This window comes from Cordyceps javanica, chromosome 4, assembly GCF_051103115.1.
Source record: "Cordyceps javanica chromosome 4, complete sequence".
Classification (NCBI taxonomy): Eukaryota; Fungi; Ascomycota; class Sordariomycetes; order Hypocreales; family Cordycipitaceae; genus Cordyceps; species Cordyceps javanica.
The window spans coordinates 1,256,686-1,275,965 of NC_139298.1; the positions used below are offsets into that span (position 1 = coordinate 1,256,686).

Consider the following 19,280-nt stretch of genomic DNA (forward strand, 5'->3'; position numbering starts at 1 on the left):
TTATTTATTTATTATCTATTATTTTAATCAATATTTCCTTTAGCTCTCTCAATCTCTCTTTCTGGCCTCGACTCCATCTCCACATTTCCCTTCCCAAGCCCGTGTTGCTTCTTTTGCCTCTTGACCGGCCCGTCTCTCTGATCTATATAGCCTCGCTTCCTCTCGACTTTTGTTTCTCGTCAATCATCAGCATCAACCTCTTCTTCTCCTTCATCCCTTACTTCATCGTGTCTTGCCATATTCAATCGGCCCTGATCTTCTTGTCTGCAAACGCCAGACACCTCAAACACAAAAAAGACTTGCTTCCTTTGTTTTGTGGTACTCCAAGACATCACTCATACTCTCCAGCATCATCCATCCATATCCTCCCTGCTTCGCAATTGTCTCGGTCTACAAACACCCACTGCAGATTCGACTTGTTCCTCGCTTCTTCTGACTCTACTGCTGCTACTACCTTTGACGCCACTCAACAGCCTTTCGAAAGCGTGTCTGACTAGCAATTGCAACCCTACCATCAACACCCATCAAACCGTTTCTGTTCAGACTCACGCCCTGGTGTCTCTCCTTGTCACTCTCTGCATCTCTCTCGCGCTTTCCAGCATCCTTGCTTGCCGACAACTCGGGAACCCACTCTCTTGGCCCTGTATCCCAAAACTCACGAGCCGACCAGAATAAACTGACCCTCGCTCGCTTTGTACCACACTCCAAGCCAGGGCCTGTCAGTACCTGTCCCTATCCCCCGGTCACAGCCCACTTGATTCAGAATCCCGGTCCACACCTTGTATACCCCGGCCGCCTTCTGCCTTTCCGACATATATTCACCGGCGCGCCTCTCGCTGAGACCCGTCATCGCCTCGAGCAACTACCTTTTCCTGGACTTGTATATCTTACACATATATCTATAACCCGTCCCTCCCTTCGCCCTCTTGCCCTCACCTCTCTACCTTCTATCCATCATCTGTCTCACATCATCTATCCACATCATCATCACACACAATGGAGCTCCTCGAACTCGTCGAATATGAGCCTGCCACTCGCCCGTTCCAGTGCGACTGGGACTCGTGCAACAAGGTAAGCTCGCTCCTCCGTCCATGTTCGATCCCTCAATGTCAACCCAATGCTGACCACTCTTGTCGCAACAGAGCTTCAACCGCAAGTCTGATCTTCAGCGCCACTACAGAATCCACACCAACGAGCGTCCTTACTCCTGCTCTATCCCCGGTTGTGGCAAGAGCTTCATCCAGCGCAGCGCCTTGACTGTTCACATCCGAACTCACACTGGCGAGAAGCCTCATCAGTGCCAACACCTGGGCTGCGGCAAGCGCTTCTCCGACGTATGACGAACCATCCATGTCTACCCATCACCCTTCACTCACTAACATTCCTGCACCAGTCTTCCTCTCTTGCCCGCCATCGCCGCATCCATACCGGCAAGCGCCCCTACAAATGCGCCCACGACGGCTGCATCAAGAGCTTCTGCCGCAAGACCACCATGGTCAAGCACCAGCGCCGCTCTCACCAGCGCGGTCTTCACCCCAACGAGGTCATGGACGACTGCTCATCCGACTCCGACATGGGCGAGGCCCCCCCTACTCCTACCCAGACGGCCATGTCTTGGCCCGTCTCTGCCATTGTCCCCGGCCAGGCCCTGCCTCAGGGCAACCACGTTATGCACCGTGCTGCCTCCTTCCCCGACTTTAACCAGCAGATGCACCAGTACAATATGCAAAACGTCGGCGCCGAGTACTCGGTCCCGCAGCACCCCGTCATGCTCCAGCGCAGCCAATCCATCCAGCAACCGTTCTACGTCGTCGAGCAGGGCAACCCCGGCGTCGCCACCATGAACACCAACATCCACCCCTCCTTCCAGGTCCCTCGCGGCCAGAGCGAGCGCCCAGGCAGCGTTGTCGAGATGGCCTACACCACACAGGGCATGACGACGCCCATCACCAGCAGCCCCGGCTTCTCCCCCGTCGCCGGCCAGAGCCCGACCATCCGCGACAGCCTCTACTCGCACGCACCCCAAGAAAACGCCTACGCCATGCACAACGCCGCCGCCGTCGAGCAGCAGCCCATGATCCAGTACACCCAGCAGATGCCTCAGCAATCACAGGGCCCTGCCGGCCACTACCCTTCCCCTCAGGCCGAGACGGAGCAGTGGTACCAGTACCAGGCTCCCGTCGAGGTCGCCACCATCGGCCAGCTGCCCGCCTACGGCTCCGGCATCTACGACCTCTACGGCGGCCCCAAGCTCGAGTTTGATGACCCTTCCATGCAGCTGCCCAGCAGCCGCATCGCCGCCATCTAATCCGACACGAAATCGGCTTGGGAGAACCAATGAGTGGTCTCTGGCTAGGATCGCTCTTGTACAACAAATGCAATAGAGAGCTATATATTATTAATAATGTATATGGATTGGGTCGAGGATATATATCATTACGAACGACACGAAAACACACATTTAATATGGTCGGATGAGATACCAATGGGAAGAGGGAACGGGTTTTACAGCACCACCAGGCAGTGCCCCAGGGTTCGGAGGTTGAGTACATTCATTGTACATTGTCTTTTTTTTTTATGTTTAATATCTATTAGGTTTTCGGGGTTCATCAACAGGTGGAATTCATAATGAGGAGTAGTCCTACTTTCAGTTTTAATTGATATCCTTTTGTGGCATTACAATTTTTATCTCATCTCGTTTTTTTCTTTCGTGACATGTCTTTTTTTACTGTTGCTTTTTTTTCGTTCTTTCTTTGGATGATGTCTCGTTTTTTGCTTTTGACAGAATTCGCTTCGCAGCCCCTCTCCCTTTCCATCTGTTGTTTTCTTTTTCCTTTGCTTTTTTTCGGTTTTTTTGCTTTTTCATTCATCTTTTTCTTACTAGAAAAGGAACATCTGCCCCAGAGTGGCTCTCGTCTGGGGCTTCCTTTTTTTTTCTCCTCTTATTTATTTATTCATTCATTCATTTCTTTCTTTTTTTTTTGCTTCTTTTCAAAACGCAGGTAGTCTGTACCAAGGAAGACAAAAAAAACTTATTCTGACACATCACAAAAAACGAGAAGACTTGCATGCGCCGCCCTTTTCCCCGCCCCTAACAATGTGAAAATTCAGCAGAGTTGCAGTGCCTCGCTGGGCAAAATAAAATAAAATAAAGAGTTGTAGTGCATGAGTGCCTTTTTTTTCTTTCTCCTCCTCCGCCCCCTTTCTATGTGAGACATGAATCTTCTGCCGCTTCGGTAACAAGACTTGCAGGTGAAATTACTACTGCAAGCTGGGGTATGGTTTCTTGTTCCCTTTTTTTGTCCCCCCCTCCCCCCCTCCTCCCCCGAAAGAAGCGAGTTTTTGTTTCCACAGTTCTGGACGCGTCCGAATTGTTCTTTTTCTGTCTCAGCCAGCGGCCCGGGCCAAGATATGATGCCTGCAGTCCGCACGGAACCGCCAGAGAGAGCGGAAGCGAGGGGGAAGAAAGGCAAGAGACATATCAGTACCATTGCGGATTGGCCTACTTAGTCTTGGTGCCTTGTACCTGATTGCCGAAAATTGGTCCCAATTGGCCTACGCCCAAGATGACGTTGGGGCGCGGCAGGAGGATGAGCATAATGCCCCATCAGATATAGGCAGGCTTGGGAGACACTTGCCGAAGGGTGTGCCCGCATAGAATTTGAAATAAAATTTGATCCTTTTCTTTTTTTGAGTGCAGTATCGGCACCACCTGTCTGATATGATGCGTGCATTACGGGATGCATGCCATTGGTGACGGGCTATTGTTCAAGGGTCGTAATTGAGAGGCATTGATCAAGGACATTTTCCACATGGGGTGATTCCCCTCCCCTCTCCCCCCAAATACTATCATCAGCCAACCGGGTCAGCATCCATTCATTGACAGGTTAGACGAGCGGCAACTAATATCGCACCCGTCCCAGCAATTCGGCATAGCGACCGCTGGTCGGGTGCACCGAGAGCCGAATATGTAGGTCGGTTTCTATTTCTAGCTGCTTCTGTCAGGTGATCTGGCGGCGCACCTGCACCCACCAGCCGGCACCAGCCAAAACCGATGGCAGTGGGACGACCGCTGCATGACTAAGCACCAACGTCAGCGAACAACCCGTTGGTGATTGCATCTCGGGACATGGTTGGGGGGGCGAATACAGCCATCAAAAACTCGACCTCGCATCAGGCCAACCGCCGCATCACAACCAGCTAGGTCTGCATACTCTGTCTACGATGCATGCCGCTAGATAGCTGCTTTTTGCATCGTCTCTTTCAATCCCTGGGCGAATCCGGGCAGTGCTCAGCGACACACCGACGGGTAGGGGTTTTTCCTCTTTGTTCACGAGCATCGCAGACTACCCATCGACCAGCGATCGGACGGTAGCCGCAGTCGGCGATCAACTCATATATTCAGCGACAGGTACAACTGAGAATCCATTTCATTATCTGATTAGAGGTCGCTTTTCTGCCTTTCTCCGAACCGTCGCAGCCATGGCTGATCTCCGAGCCGCGGCGTCCCTGTCCCGACTGGGACTGCGAGCCGCCGCCGCGCAGCCAGCCGCACAGATGCGCTTCCGTGCGCCGTCTCTGGCGCGGCGCACATTGGCCCAACCCCAGTCCTCCAGACATGCCCTCGCGCCGTTCTCGTTTCGACAGTACGCCGTCGCTGCGACCGCACTCGCCCCCCGATCTCGGCCGACGACGCCTCCCTTGTGGTCAGCACCGCACCGCCGGCTCTTTGGCACCTCTTCCAACGGCATTTCCAGGAACCAGTTGGCCAGCGCCGAGGAGTCCGCCAACAGGAATCCCGGCAACGCCAATGCGCAGAACGCTTTTTACCAGCTCCTCCTACGCGCTAACATGCCCGGGATCCTCGTCGAGCGCTACCAGTCCGGCCGCTTCGGGACCAGCCCCGCGACCGAGGATGCCTACAGGAAGGCGCTAGCGGCTCTGAACGCCGGTACCAATACTACGTCTGGCTCTGCGTCGGGGGTCACGCTGGGACGACTCGGATACAGCTCCGATGCTGCCATAGCCAACGCCGCCGTTGGCCATGCCGGTCTCGGCAACGCTACTGCCGGCGGCAAGGGCGAGCCGATCCACGTTGTGGTCCAGGAGACGACGCGCATGTTCATCTTCCGCTGGGTCCGCTTCTTTGCAACCTTTATTCTCGTCACCTATCTGTGTTTCGTGGCCGTCACCATTCTCATCGAGTTTCTCAGCTCTTTCCGCCGCGCTGGTGGCAAGACTGACTCCGAGGTCAAGGCCGAGAACCAAAACACCCGATTCACTGATGTGCATGGTTGCGACGAGGCCAAAGAAGAACTTCAGGAAGTCGTCGAATTTCTTAAGAATCCTGAAAAGTTCTCTGACCTTGGTGCTAAACTTCCCAAGGGCGTTCTGCTTGTCGGTCCGCCTGGTACTGGAAAGACTCTTCTTGCCAGAGCCGTGGCCGGCGAGGCTGGCGTGCCCTTTTTCTACATGTCTGGATCCGAGTTTGATGAAATCTACGTCGGCGTCGGTGCTAAGCGCGTCCGCGAGCTCTTCACCGCCGCCAAAGCCAAGTCACCTGCCATCATCTTCATTGACGAGCTCGACGCGGTCGGTGGAAAGCGTAACCCTCGCGACCAAGCTCACTCCAAGCAGACCCTGAATCAGCTTCTGACTGAGCTGGATGGATTCGATCAAGACACCAAGATCATCATTATGGCTGCCACCAACTTGCCCAAGCTGCTTGACAAGGCTCTAACACGACCGGGCCGATTTGACCGTCATATTGACGTTGGCCTTCCTGACGTCCGCGGCCGCATCGCAATCCTGGAGCACCACGCCAAGAAGATCAAGCTAGCGCAAGATGTCGACCTCAAGGCCATCGCTGCTCGCTCTCCCGGCCGCTCTGGTGCTGAGCTCGAGAACATGCTCAACTTTGCCGCGCTTCATGCCAGTCGTGCCAAGGCAAACATTATTTCGCGGGCCGACCTGGAATGGGCCTTTGATCGCGTGAGCATGGGTGCTGACAAGAAGTCGATGGTCATCTCAGAGAAGGAAAAGGAGATGACCGCCTACCACGAGGCTGGCCACGCTCTAGTTCAACTATTCGATAAAGAGAGCGACAGCAAGCTGTACAAGGTGACAATTCTACCCAAGGGCGGATCGCTTGGCCACACGGCGCACGTCCCGGCCATGGACAAGTACTCCACCACGGCCGCCGAGTACACGGCCAACATTCGCGTACTTCTCGGCGGCAAGATGGCCGAAGAGATGCGCTTCGGTGACGACAAGGTTACTTCGGGCGTCTCCAACGTGAGTTTGCGGTGCTACTACCAAATCACAGTAATGGTATACTGACGTGCAGTTGATAGGATCTGGAACGCGCCACTGATCTCGGTTTCATGATGGTTGCGCAGTTTGGCATGTCCGCTGCCCTCGGTCCCATGGAATATGGGCGTCGCTACGAAAACCTAAGTTCGGAAACAAGGGCCATCATTGAGGCAGAAGTGCAAAAGAGCCTCAAGAAGTCGTATGAGGATGTACGAAAGCTCCTAACGGAGAAGCGCAAAGAACTGGACCTCCTGGCCCAGGCGTTGGTCAAGTACGAGACGCTAGACAAAGAAGAGGTGGAGATTGTCATCCGCGGTGAGCCTTTGCCTGGCCGGCCAGTTCTTGCCCGCGGGCCCATGGTAATGCCAGTTCCGGCCGAGCCTCCCACTCCTCCTGGGCTGGGTGGTGTGTCACATCCCGAGCCCGAATCGCCGGCTCCTCCGGCCCCCGCAGAATGATTGATGGATGGTCAAGGAGAGGCATGCGATGATTCTGCCCATCGCTCGGTTCTGAGCCTCGTTTTCTTTCATTGCATAGCATCTAGGGAGACGAGCTGGGCTGTATAGTCTGGACAGACAAGGATGAGAAGGAGGGGCTGTCGTCTATGATCGCAGCTTTTTTGTTTCACATATATGGGCTAGGATTTGAAGCGTCGTGAGGCGGAATCCGGGCTGCGAGACAGGGGAGACATTGTACATTACCGATTGCGCTGAAAACCCGAAATACGCAAAAAAGGATATCACCACCACTAACTACATCCTGCAGGATAGCAAATGCATTTTCATTATCGTTTATACATGGTCTGTTTCTTTCTTGTCTATTGTACTTGCCCATCGTGAAAAAGGCGACTGTGGAACTTGGAAGGGAGCACAGCGAAGACGGGCCATGCAACTGCTGTTTGCAAGACGACCGAATTTTTCGATTTACGGCAGTACGGTTTTGACAACCCTGCACCGGCGCAGAACACGATTCCGAGGCGGTGGATTCGCTGTCGAGCCGTCGCCGTAGTCATCCGGTGGCTAGTTCCGAGTCCCATTCCGGCTGTTCCGGTCTTGGACAAGACTTGTCGGGGCTGCAAAGTTTGTTGTTTGTTATTATGAGAGCCCCAGAAAATACTGATGAGGGTCATTATCGCCGAACAGCGAGGTGAAATCCAGGTGGCTTTCGATGGTCATCGCCGAAAAAAAAAAAGTAGAGGGGCCGAGAAAAGCGGCGGTGGCGGCGCGACGGCGCGGCGTCGGGTGGTATCGTCATGTATGGATTACACGTCGAAGAGGGCGATGAGGAGGGTAAACGCAAGCCCGATCTGGCCAAGTTCTGACCGGGCCGAAGAACGACCATGGCCAATTGCCTGAGTTGGAGTAGTCTGTGCGTCTCTTTTCTGTGTCCTTATCCTTTCTTTCGGGCTTGGCGAGATTCCGCATCTGGAGCTTTGATCAATTCCCGTGTCTGCGCCGACACCGGATGCCCTTGATTATCTACAGGCAGTGAGTGACAGACCAGCCTGCATTCCTATCACTCAGTCTCAAGATTTACCCGTATAGAGATACCCGGACCGCCCGCCAGGGCACCAAGGCTCTCTGCAGTGCAATGTACATGGAACCTGCCTCTTTAGCGAACTTGGGGTTTCCACTCTAGATCCGCGATTCTCGTTTTTCGAGTTGACGGCGCCGCGACCAAACTAGCGCCTCTGCAAGGAGGAGCTTTTTTTTTTTAGTACGCGATGGAACCCTTGATTGACGTCAGCCATGTTTCTCCCACCGTGCACACAGCTTACCCTCCGTTTACACCTCCAGTTGGTGGGGGAGGCGGGGAGCGGCGATAGCACCACACACCACCGGGCCGGGAGAGAGAGCAAGAGCTTCAGACGGCGTTAAGCTAGTGTGCTTTGTATTTATAATCCAGTTCATTTGTTTCCTTTTAAAATGGTTGCAAGTCCCCTCTTCGTCTGACCAAGGCTCTCTGTTCTCAACCGACCGTCCACTTCAGACAAGCAACTTCACAATGGCAACTGAGACGATTCTCTTAACTGGTAAGCTCTCTAACATTCCCCGCAGCGATAGGTCAATTGGGTATACCCTTTTTTCTCCTTCCCGGCTGGCTGTCCCAAGAGAGGAATACACAGAACTTGTTCTAACGCTCTCCACTTCTTCAACCTCTAGGCGGCTCCGGCTTCATCGCCGCCCACATCCTCGAAGACCTCCTCGCCAAGGGCCACACCGTCATCACCACGGTGCGCACGCAGGCCAAGGCGGATACCATCGCCGCCGCGTACCCTGACCTGGTCGCCGGGGGCCGGCTGACCGTCGTGCCCGTCGGCGACATTGCCGTGCCGACCGCCTTTGACGGCGTCCTCGCCGCCCACGGGTCCGGCCTCACGGCCGTCCTGCACACGGCCTCGCCATTCCACTACAACTTCTCGGACGCGCAGAGCGAGATCATCGACCCGGCCGTCAACGGCACCACCGGCATCCTGCGCGCGATCCGGCAGCACGCGCCGCGGGTCCGCCGCGTCGTCGTCACCTCGTCCTTTGCCGCCATCCTCGACGCCCGCAAGGCCGGCGACCACGGCACCGTCTACACCGAGGCGTCGTGGAACCCCAACACGGCCGCCGACGCGGCCGCCAACAAGATGGCCGGGTACCGCGTGTCCAAGACGCTCGCCGAGCGCGCCGCCTGGGACTTTGTCGAGCGCGAGCGGCCCGCCTTCGACCTCGCGACCGTCAACCCGCCGCTCGTGTTCGGGCCCGTCGCCCACCACATCGCCACGGCCGACGCCATCAACACGTCCAACGAGCGCGTCGTCGCGCTGCTGCGCGGCGAGTGGAAGAAGGGCGGCATCCCCGAGACCGGCACCATGGTGCTGTGGATTGACGTCCGCGACGTGGCGGCCGCGCATGTCCGCGCTCTCGAGATCCCCGAGGCCGGCGGCAAGCGCCTCTTCGTCGTCGGCGGCCGCTTCGACAACCGGCAGGTCGCGGATATCGTCTATAAGAACTTCCCCGAGCGCCGCGACGCCTTGCCTGGGCCGGATGTCAAGGGCGGCGAGGCGCCGCCGCCGGAACAGCTCTTCCGGATTGACAGCTCGGCGACCAACAAATTGCTCGGCATCGAGTGGACGTCGCTGGAGAAGAGCATCACGGATCTGGTGGGCTCACTAAAAGGGCTGGATGTATGAGGCCGCTGAAGGCGTTTGGTGTATATACGCAAGGCGTAAAATAAAATATGATATTAACTTGTATGATCCGCTTGACCTGTATTATCCTGTATTCCGTCTATTCTAGCTTTATATGTGCAAGCCGCTTCCACCTGTGCTCGTTATGTATACATCGGTTTCGCCTTCCTCACTCTCATCCTCTCGGCTCCTTGCGCGATGCTGGAGTTCAGTATGATCCTCCCATTCTCGCCAACTCCTGCTCTTCAAGTATGGGACTGCGACTTGTACCCCGCATGGCCGGCGTCTGGGGCGCCAATCGCGTAGGTGCTTCAGCTCGTGATGCCGCCCAGCTGTCCCCCCACGTACCGCGCATGGGTCCAGTCATAATTTTGGACTCTGAGCTCTCGACGCTCTCATTGCTAACTTGAGCAGACAGCCCATCTTCCCGCGGCGGAAATTCCAGTGCCACACCAATCGCATTGGGTGACACATCCGCGCGGGACCGACTCCCGGAGAGAGACGTCGCCGTTCGAGATGGTGTACTCGGTAGCCCTCTTGATGGGGGCGGTCCGGGGTCAGCTAGCGATGAGGCGTACGAGATCGACGCAAATTGACTTCGCGTTGGGCTTATGTGCGGACTGCGACCACGATTCGGTGACGTTGGCGCTGAAGGTTGACGTTCTGCGGCGAATGCGGCGCGAGCTGCAGCAGAATTCATTGCAACAGGAGGGCTGACGGTCGAGCCATACGGCGACATGATTCCTGTCCTTGATGCTGTTGGAAGATGAAATCCCTGGCGCAGTCTTGACGGGCCTCTTTCAATCAGTTGCTCTGTTGATCCTGTGGGCAGAAGGCGTCTCTCTTTGAGTCTCGGTGGCGGTGTAAGTGGTGACCCATCACGTCCCAGATAAGATGGCGATGGAGTCACCAAAGGAGAAGTTGGGGATATTGGCGGCATCAGAACCAGGCTAGGCTGACTCTCTTCTGCTGATTGTTCTCCTGCTCTGTTCTTTCTGCCATATCGATAGTGCCACAAGACGGCGATTATCGCCACCAGTATCGCACCGCCAACGGCGGCGGCGATTATGATCTTGGCTGCTGTGGAGAGACCACCGCCCGTGGCGTCGCCTCTAGGTCCTGAGATGTTCTCCGAAAGTTGTGGATCATCCAAAGAGGATATCCTGGGCAGTGCAGCGCCAGTCCCGCTGGTAGTCGTCATGGTTGTACTTGTCGCTGTGTTACTTCCTGACGAAGTCGCAGTCGAAGTCATGCTCTGTGTCGTTGTCGAACTCGTCCTGTCTGTGGCCGTCGAAGATGTGGTGGGGTAGTAAGTCGTTTGATAACTCGATGATGTATATATTATTGTCGGCGTAATTCTCGTTCTTGAACAAGGTATATTACTACTAGGTAGCAGTGTATTGACGCAGGTATGCGTTTCTGCTGGTGGGCCAGGATCCAGGATTGGTTCATATCCTAGACTGCAAATTGTTTCAGTACTGAGTACGACAGCAATAATATTGACAAGAGAAAAAGAAGCTCCCGTTACCTTGAACAAACGTTAATCAAAAGGTCGACGTTTGCTAAGTCAGCTTGTTAGCATCAACGACATTCACCGTCACCGTGCGATGAAGTAAAAACGGAACGGAGGGAAGTTACTGTTGCTTACGGTCATAACCGGGAAGTTGAATATTGTCAACGCCACATAACTGCGCGTCGCAACAGTACAGTCCGATGAGCATCTCTTCCATTTGAGGTTGGTTCAGTTGCGCAAGGGTTCTGCAGAAGACATCGTACGTTTCCTCGTCGGGTGCAAGCAGCCGTCGGAGGCTGTCTCGGCAGCCTCTTACGCAACCTGGCGCATCTTGCACATTGCCTGCGATGGCGCCCCATGTGCTTCCAACGCACGCCTCCATAGCTAGCTCGGCGCGTTATAGATGGTTTTTGTGCTGGTTCCGTCTTCAACAGAGGTTGCAGCTAACTCGTATTGCTGAATGCAAGGCATGAGGTCTGTTGCAATATTATAAACGAGGAGGCTGACCGGAGAGTGGCGGAATAGTATGCTTTGTGAGAGGCAAGCGAGACCTCTGCACTGATGCGATAGCAGCACCAGTATTCGATTGGAGGAATGAATACGAGCTATCTCGGTTATTATGTCGTACCGCGTCTCGAGATGAACACCCTTCTGTGTTCCCCGAATCGGAAGAAGAATCGTTATGAAAGTTCCCTCCTACCCAACCCAAAAGAGAGGCGCAATAATGCTCGGAGTTCCTTTGGCACGGTTCAGCTCGGGGTAAGAGCTGAGTGCGCGTGGCGGGCTGAATCTCTTTTTTCAAAAGTATGCGATTTTGAAGACAGAGAAAAGAGGCTTGTTGAACAGACGTGTTTGGGGAACATGAACGCAAGGACAGGGAGCGTTGGATCGGTTGACAGGGCAAGGCGTTAAGACGTTATACTGCACATGTGGCTTCGACTGTTAGAAGAATTTAGGGATGGCCCGCTGTTACGAGTGGCTGCGTAACGCATCCGTCCAAAGTTTCCAAACTTCAGGAGCAAGTAAGCAGGGGTGCGATGGCTGGAGATATAAGTGCCCCGACGAGGCAGAATATAGCGGGATTCTGCTACTCGGGCGCGGCGCGGCAAAGCATGGCTGGGGTCATGACACGTCCCATGTGTTTTGCAAACCGGCCACACGGCTCCTCCGTAGCCTCTCTTGCATATCACCAGGATCAGGAACAAGGTCTAGGGAAACAACATTATATCTCGGATCGTGGTCCTCTCGCCGGCTTGCGTACCTTGGCTGGTGTTGATGGCTTCCTAGACACGCGAGTGAGTGTCTAAGTGGCTTGAAGACGCGGGATATATCAGACGCTGAGAGCAAGGCCAAGAAGCGCACTGGCAAGGGTAAATTAATCCGCCCCGAGTTATAGTATAGCCCCTTAATTCTCATCCACTGGCCAACAGCAGAGCGATTCCCATGAAAATTGGCGCATTTCTCACACACTTCATACACGACGAGTGAGAGGATGGTGTGTGACGGGCCCACATGCGAAACATTGGATGCATGACACTCCTGTACTGGGTAGGATGTACAAATTCATAGGACTTGTAATCGGGCTGCCGCTCGGCGAGCTTTTTTTGATCTCGGTGGGTAAGGTATTGAGTATTTGCAATCAAGGAAGAATTTGAATGATGCTACTTTTCTAGTCGTGTTTAGTGACATCGAGAAGCTAGCTGGAGGCCTGTCATTATAGTCAGTACATCGGCTGGTAAGTAGGTAGTTACCAGTGACCAACGCTTGCGGATATTAATAATAAGTCAGCCCAAGGCCACGTATGGCCGAGCCACATAACATAACATGTATCTTGGTGCTGCGTATTTGTGGCCTGTGCACCGACTGGTAAGCTCAATCTACTGGTTTTCCTCTGCGAACAGCAGCCAGGTCGATTCACGAAAACTCGATTATTGATAAGGTTTGCCACACGCGTCGTTTTTGCAGGCCGTAACGGCTGGCCTGACGTGCTATAACTTGGAACATTGTTTCAACGTACGACATGACATAGGGCAAGCTGAGTGCCAAGTTGCGCGACGCTCTATATCTTGCTGAGCTGAGTCGATACGTGTAATTAATTATAAGCTCCGAGTGTGTCCAGCTGAATGTAGAAGCAGCTTGGTAGGGATGCAGCTGCAGGCCGCCCTTGCAGCCAGGAAGAAGGGGCGGTTCGATTTCTGCGCTGGCTGGACCAGCCGGAAACATCGACATGGGCGAGACTGTGGTCGAGCTTGGCTGGCTTGCGTCTTTCGCACTCGAATCGAGCGTGGCTTGATCTTCAATGCTTCCAGCATATCACTGTATGCAAGGGGTATGGTCATGACTGGAGCACAAGTGACTTCCTCTTGCAGGTAAGCTAAGTCTGGCGCAATCGGCTGGCATCGCAGCCGACGGCGGGCTTGAAAAGCCAAGAAGTGAGCCTATTCAATGCAGTATTAAAGTCACGGTGAAACTGCTGGATAAAAAATCCCCGTGGGCCATGGGAAAAAAATGAAATGCGTAGCAAAGGAAGCAACCGTTGTTTTGTGTTGTTGAAGGAAGCAAACGGAAGCGTCTGTTGCCTGGCGGGCGGCGGGAATCGTGTGTCCAGGTCCCCCTTCTCCCCATAACGGGGCCATCGGCTTGCTCCCCTGGTACCCGTTTCCCCCTTGTCTGTTTGATCGTTAAAGTGAATGCTGGTCATTTGAATTCCGTCTGCCCTGAAAAATTCACTCTTCTTAGAACCGTTTACACTGTCGCGTGCGAGCGCGGGCCAAATGGCCGAAATGTCCGTGTCGAAGTGGAGCTTGATTATGGTGGCTAGCATCGCCTAAGGAAACTACCTATATAGCTTCAAGTCGCTACTTGTGCTGGACGTAAGTAGATAGATTCCCTTGATGCGTCTTGACAGAAGGCCTGCTCAAATATATTCTCAGCTCATATCAGGAGTTGAGAAAAAGATATTATAGCACTATGATGTATTGAAAGACCAAGAAGAAATGGATTGGATATCTCTTCAAACTACGGGCTAAGCGCAATGGATCATCAAATGCGGACCACCAGGCTCGTCGCTAGCGCGTCTGCCATCCAATTACCCCAAGATTTGACTGGCCTTGGACCTCGGCAGGCCCAGGTTCGGACTTTGCGGCCCATTCAATCTGGCGATGGCCATTCACGCCGAGCATCGTATCAATTCCAGAAACGAGTTCTTGCATCTGCATTTGAATTTGATACGTAGCTGTGCATCAACCATTAGATTCGCATATATTCACAATGGCCGACCAAGCAAGAGACCGCATCGAAGCTTTGGGCAAGCAGCTTGGCTTGCCTCCCATTCAGCGCAAAGCCGGCCCCTCCAACGGACTTCGCCTTGATGGCAAAGTTGCCATCATCACGGGTAAGCACGTTATTCGAAAACTGCATGGATGCCACAGACCGCCGTTAATGATATTTCGTTTCAGGCGCCAATTCACCTATGGGCATCGGCCGCGCTACCGCTCACCAGTATGCAGAGAGCGGCGCCAGGGCTATCTACATCTGTGATTTTGACGGCACTCACCTAGAGAGCCACAAACAGCAAATCAACGCGGCTTATCCCTCTGTAGATGTTCATGTTCGTCAGTTCGATGCTGGCGATGAAGACAAGGTCAAGGCTGTTGTCGGCGACGCCCTGGCCCAGTACAAGCGCTTGGATATCTTCTTCGCAAATGCCGGAATTGTCGGCACATACGGCATGTTTACCGACTACACGGAGCAAGATTACATGGAAGTCATGAGAACAAATTCTTGGAGGTGCGTAAACGATGTGTTTTGGTCCTACTACCATCACCAAGCTAAATATTCCTCTAGTGTCGTCGCTGCTGCCAAGCATGCCGCTCCCGCCATGCAAAAGACCTCGGCAGAGAAGCCCGAGTCGAATGGCAGTATCATTGCCACAGCTTCCGTCGCTGGAATCCGCTCCAACGCGGGCACTACTCCTTATGCCGCTTCCAAGGCTGCAGTCATCAGCGCTGCCCAGACAATCGCCTACCAGCTCACCGGCACCAACATCCGCATCAACGCCATATGTCCAGGCATTATTGAGACCGGCATGACAGCACCCGTATATGAGTCTGCTCGCGCTCGTGGCACTGAAAAGAAAATTGGACAGATCAACCCTCTAAAGCGCGGGGCCCATGCGGACGAGGTAGCTCGTGTTGCTCTCTTCTTGGGCAGTGATGAGTCCAGCTACGTCAATGGTCAGGCCTGGGCTGTCGACGGTGGGCTGAGTGCCGGCCATCCGTATGTTCTCGGAAAGTTGGCCTAGGTTCATCATAATGTATATAGCTCATATTGGTAAATAAGCTCTAGTGAAGCTGGTTCAAGCGACGAGTATTGGGACTAGTAATGGCCGAATATGCTGCTGTAACTTGTGTCGGCCATATTTTCGCATTATTGTTCCCTATTTGCTACTGTGTCCTGCTTTAGATTTTGTTCCCATGCAGGACTTCTTCACTGTCTTGTTACGTCCCACACAGGTATCAGATTGTCTGATGATGTGTGCCAAACATGCCGGATCAAGCTTTTTTTTCCCTATTGGCACCTGGATTATCACCGCTTGTCAACGTCCATAACACCCTGCTCTGCTAAGAGCACTTCAATTCTTGCCAACTGTGTCTCCTTCCACGTTTTGTAATCGGCTCTTCGACTCTCACTCAGAAAATCATATCGATCTTGGAACATGGTGTCAGCACGTCTGCCAGTACTTTCCTGAGTACCGTCATCGCCCTCGTCCATGTCCGCATCGCCATCGCCAATATTCTGAACCACGTCATTGATCCCTCTGTACCAATCGCTATCCAGCCACCCGCTCTCTCTTGCCGCTTCAACCATGGCATCAAAGTCTTTGGCTTTGACCGTGGTCCAATCGTCCCACGCTCCAGCACCTTCTGCCCCAACAAAGACTACTTCTTTGCGTGCTTTTCCAAGTATGCCTAGGATCTCTTTTCGTATCGGGGCATAGCTATCGCTGTCAACAGGCAACCCGCTTGTAATGGCTTGGAATCTTATCGTGACATGATATAGAACAGCAGCCAAAACCTCTGTGATCTGACCTTTTGCCCAGTCTTCCGCAATCTTTTGGCCTCCAGGAAACAGGATGGATTCAGCCCCTGCCAGCATGGTTGGTGCCAGCTTTTTACTTCCGGTCTCAACGCAGAAAAATCGAATCACAGGGGCCACCCAGGGCGGCAACCCTGTTCTGTCGCTTTCGCTATGAATCCCAGGTGTCGCATTTTTACCAGCAGGTGTTGTGTCTTTGCGAAACTGGCTTAAACTCTGATCTTTTGTGGGTGTACCACGGGATGGGAGAGGCCGCGATGGTGTGCTGACAGTGCCCTCATCCGCGCCAAATTTGGTCACTTGCGTTCGAACGCGGCCGGAGCTGCGCCGCGCGCCACTGGCAGTAGCAGGTAAAATGTTGTCCAGATGAGAATATAGTCGCTTATATATCCTAGGAGGCACAGGGGGTCGAGGTTCGATAGGTGGTAGATCTAGCGGTATCTTTAGGCGATCACACGCAATGTTCGCACATGCATACAGGCGGGCAACCTCCTCTTCGGCCTTGAGAGTGCTTGCCTGGTTCCGTGATTGCGCAAGAAGTGAGCTTGCGAGTTCCACAAGTGACGGTGGAAGATCCGTGCCATATGATGGCATCAAAGATATTAGCGCCAGTTCAATTTGTCGACTCATGGTATTGTGTGTGAACGACGGATGAAGTGCAGGGTCTACTGAGCGAACGCGCTCGACGCGTCTCAGTGTCGCAACCCGGTGCTGGGGTCGAAACTAACAAAGTCTGCCGAGGCGGCAAAGACTCCCAATTTAATTTAAACTCAAATGAATAGCCAGTTACTTGGTCAAAAAAATTTGGCAAAAAAAAAGAATTGTCTCGCAGTCAAGTGGTTGTATGTATCCAGGCCGCTGTCATGGCTGATGGTTCTTGTGTGGGGCGGCATGGAGACCAAAATCTGAAGCTCAGGCAGCCTCAACTTTATCTGCTACCACGACGAAAGCACATCGACAACGACTAGAGTGCTGTTGAAGTCCGGCAGGCTCCATAATGTCGGCCATATACAATCTCGAGCCTCAGCCCACGGCGTCTGCGATTATCCATACCACACTTGGCGAGATCCTCGTCGAGCTCTTCGCGAAGCAGACACCACTGACCTGTCGCAACTTTCTTCAGCTCAGCCTGGATGGCTATTATGACGGCACCATATTCCACCGATTGGTGCCTAATTTCATTTTGCAGGGAGGCGACCCTACTGGCACTGGCAATGGCGGTGAATCCATATACGACGGCGGCGCATTCGGCGGCGACCTAGACCCTTGGCCAATGGACCAGCGTCACGGCAAGAATGCTGGGCCGACGGGCATCAACTTTAGGGATGAATTCCACTCGCGCCTAAAATTCAATAGGCGCGGGCTACTAGCTATGGCGAACGAGGGTCATATCGATACGAACGGAAGCCAGTTCTTCTTCACGCTCGACAAGACAGATGAGCTGAATGGCAAGAATACACTGTTCGGCCGTGTTGCAGGCGATACTATATACAATCTAGCCAAGATTGGCGAATCCGAGGTAGAAGAAGGTACAGATCGGCCCATGTACGCAGTCAAAATTGAGCGCGTCGAGATTCTCGTCAATCCGTTCGAGGATATGAAGAAGCGGACGCGTGTGGCGACGCATGTTCAAAAGAAGCCGGTAGCAAAAGAAAAGAAGAAGCGCAAGGCCGGGAAGCAGCTTCTTAGTTTTGGGGATGACGAGGACGATAATGAAGTTCTCTCGTTGCCCAAGAAGGCAAAGTTCGATACGCGCATAATCATGGACGACGGTTCGGCTGAGGAACCACCTAAAGAGAAGTCTACAAAATCCAAAGTCACAAAGACAGAGAAGACGGTCTCGCTAGAGAGCAAAGGTGGTGGCGACGTAGGGGATACAATAGAGCCAGCAGGACAGCCCCTGGAAGTGAAAACACCATTCAAAGAAGAGGACAGCGATGATGAGTCTTCATCAGAGATACCGAAAAAGACAGCCCTGCAAATCGCCAACGAGGAAATGGCCGCTTTGAAGGCTTCCATGAGAAGAAACATTCACACTGCCAAGGATGAGGCGCCTCGAAAGAAGTCGACGTTGGCGTCGATGATTCCTGAAACGTCTATTCGAGGTGCGCGCAAGAGACCTGTCGGTGGATCTGGTGTCATATCTTCCGATGATCAGGCTACTCTGAAACTCCTCAAGGGCTTTCAATCGCGGCTTGACAAGGCACCACCAGGAAAGGCGATCGATGGGAATGATGACAAGGATGACGGCGAAGTGAAGCAGGGCCAAATTGAGGGCGATGATGAAGCAGAACTCTGCGATTTGCATTTCATTGCTAACTGCCAAAGTTGTACATCATGGGATAAGCAAGAAAAGGAAGAGAGCGATGACGAAGGCTGGATGTCGCACACCCTGTCATTCGCTGCCGATAAACTTGGCAAAGATTTGAGCAACCGTAAAAAGGCCGAGGAAGAACTCGTGGTCATTGATCCACGGAGCAAAGAGCATTCGATGCGCGAGGAGAAACGAGCAAAGAGAGACGCCCGATCTGGTGGATCTGGGCGTGAGTGGGATCAACGACGTGACCAGGCCAGAAATGCTCGAATGTCACAAGCGGCATCGTTGGCAGGTCGTGGCGCCAAATAGGCAAAGAGAAAAGAAAATTGATACCCGTTTCGTTTGTCCTTATTCATATCACTCTTGCCGGTCTACTAGCATGTGTTGTCTCCCAGAGAATCTGAGCTGCTCACCGGCATCACTAACAAAAATCTGCGACCGCTATTTCCAGCCTGCACGGCGATGGATTGAAATTCAGAACGGAATTCGTCCTCACTAACAACTAGAGGCCTGGTGGGTTTGCATTGGTCCTCCGCATATCAACACAACATGAACCAAAATTTAATTGACTTGTAATTGAACCCACGTCGATAGCAAACGTCATTCCGCCAGCCCTGCAGGTGGAAGTCCGCTCCACCAAAGTCACGTGTAAGAATAACAGGCTTCACTTTTGCGTATCGCGACTTATCAGTTGCCACTGTGATTGGTCAGATCTGGGGCATGCCCTTCCACTGTCGCGGTCTAACCTGCCCGCTAAGTTGGTGTTAAGTTTTGGTTCTGCATATCAACTTCAACTTTTTTGCCGGCTCCGGGAGGAGATAGAGCTCCAGCGATAGAGAATTTGCCCACCACGTCATTTAGGGGCT

General features: G+C 53.3%; 6 protein-coding genes across 6 annotated transcripts; 5 read left to right on the forward strand and 1 right to left on the reverse strand.

Moving 5' to 3' along the window:
- Positions 1-996: 996 nt before the first annotated feature.
- Positions 997-2,308, forward strand: V2A60_006258 (C2H2-type zinc finger protein; the record flags this gene model as incomplete). The annotated part of the gene is made up of 3 exons (XM_083257555.1): positions 997-1,071; positions 1,143-1,334; positions 1,394-2,308. The coding sequence occupies 3 exons, from the start codon at positions 997-999 to the stop codon at positions 2,306-2,308; spliced, it is 1,182 nt and encodes a 393-aa protein (XP_083113681.1).
- A 2,174-nt stretch (positions 2,309-4,482) lies between these two features.
- V2A60_006259 (P-loop containing nucleoside triphosphate hydrolase protein) lies at positions 4,483-6,770 on the forward strand (the record flags this gene model as incomplete). Its single annotated transcript, XM_083257556.1, has 2 exons — positions 4,483-6,294; positions 6,354-6,770. The coding sequence occupies 2 exons, from the start codon at positions 4,483-4,485 to the stop codon at positions 6,768-6,770; spliced, it is 2,229 nt and encodes a 742-aa protein (XP_083113682.1).
- A 1,546-nt stretch (positions 6,771-8,316) lies between these two features.
- Positions 8,317-9,490, forward strand: V2A60_006260 (SDR family oxidoreductase; the record flags this gene model as incomplete). Its single annotated transcript, XM_083257557.1, has 2 exons — positions 8,317-8,344; positions 8,475-9,490. The coding sequence occupies 2 exons, from the start codon at positions 8,317-8,319 to the stop codon at positions 9,488-9,490; spliced, it is 1,044 nt and encodes a 347-aa protein (XP_083113683.1).
- Positions 9,491-14,270: 4,780 nt separating this feature from the next.
- Positions 14,271-15,303, forward strand: V2A60_006261 (uncharacterized protein; the record flags this gene model as incomplete). Its single annotated transcript, XM_083257558.1, has 3 exons — positions 14,271-14,394; positions 14,459-14,789; positions 14,847-15,303. The coding sequence occupies 3 exons, from the start codon at positions 14,271-14,273 to the stop codon at positions 15,301-15,303; spliced, it is 912 nt and encodes a 303-aa protein (XP_083113684.1).
- Positions 15,304-15,587: 284 nt separating this feature from the next.
- V2A60_006262 (origin recognition complex, subunit 6) lies at positions 15,588-16,727 on the reverse strand (the record flags this gene model as incomplete). The annotated part of the gene is made up of 1 exon (XM_083257559.1): positions 15,588-16,727. One exon carries the CDS (start codon positions 16,725-16,727, stop codon positions 15,588-15,590), a length of 1,140 nt encoding a protein of 379 aa, XP_083113685.1.
- Positions 16,728-17,094: 367 nt separating this feature from the next.
- On the forward strand, positions 17,095-18,723 carry V2A60_006263 (cyclophilin-like domain-containing protein; the record flags this gene model as incomplete). Its single annotated transcript, XM_083257560.1, has 1 exon — positions 17,095-18,723. The coding sequence occupies one exon, from the start codon at positions 17,095-17,097 to the stop codon at positions 18,721-18,723; it is 1,629 nt and encodes a 542-aa protein (XP_083113686.1).
- Positions 18,724-19,280: the final 557 nt, after the last annotated feature.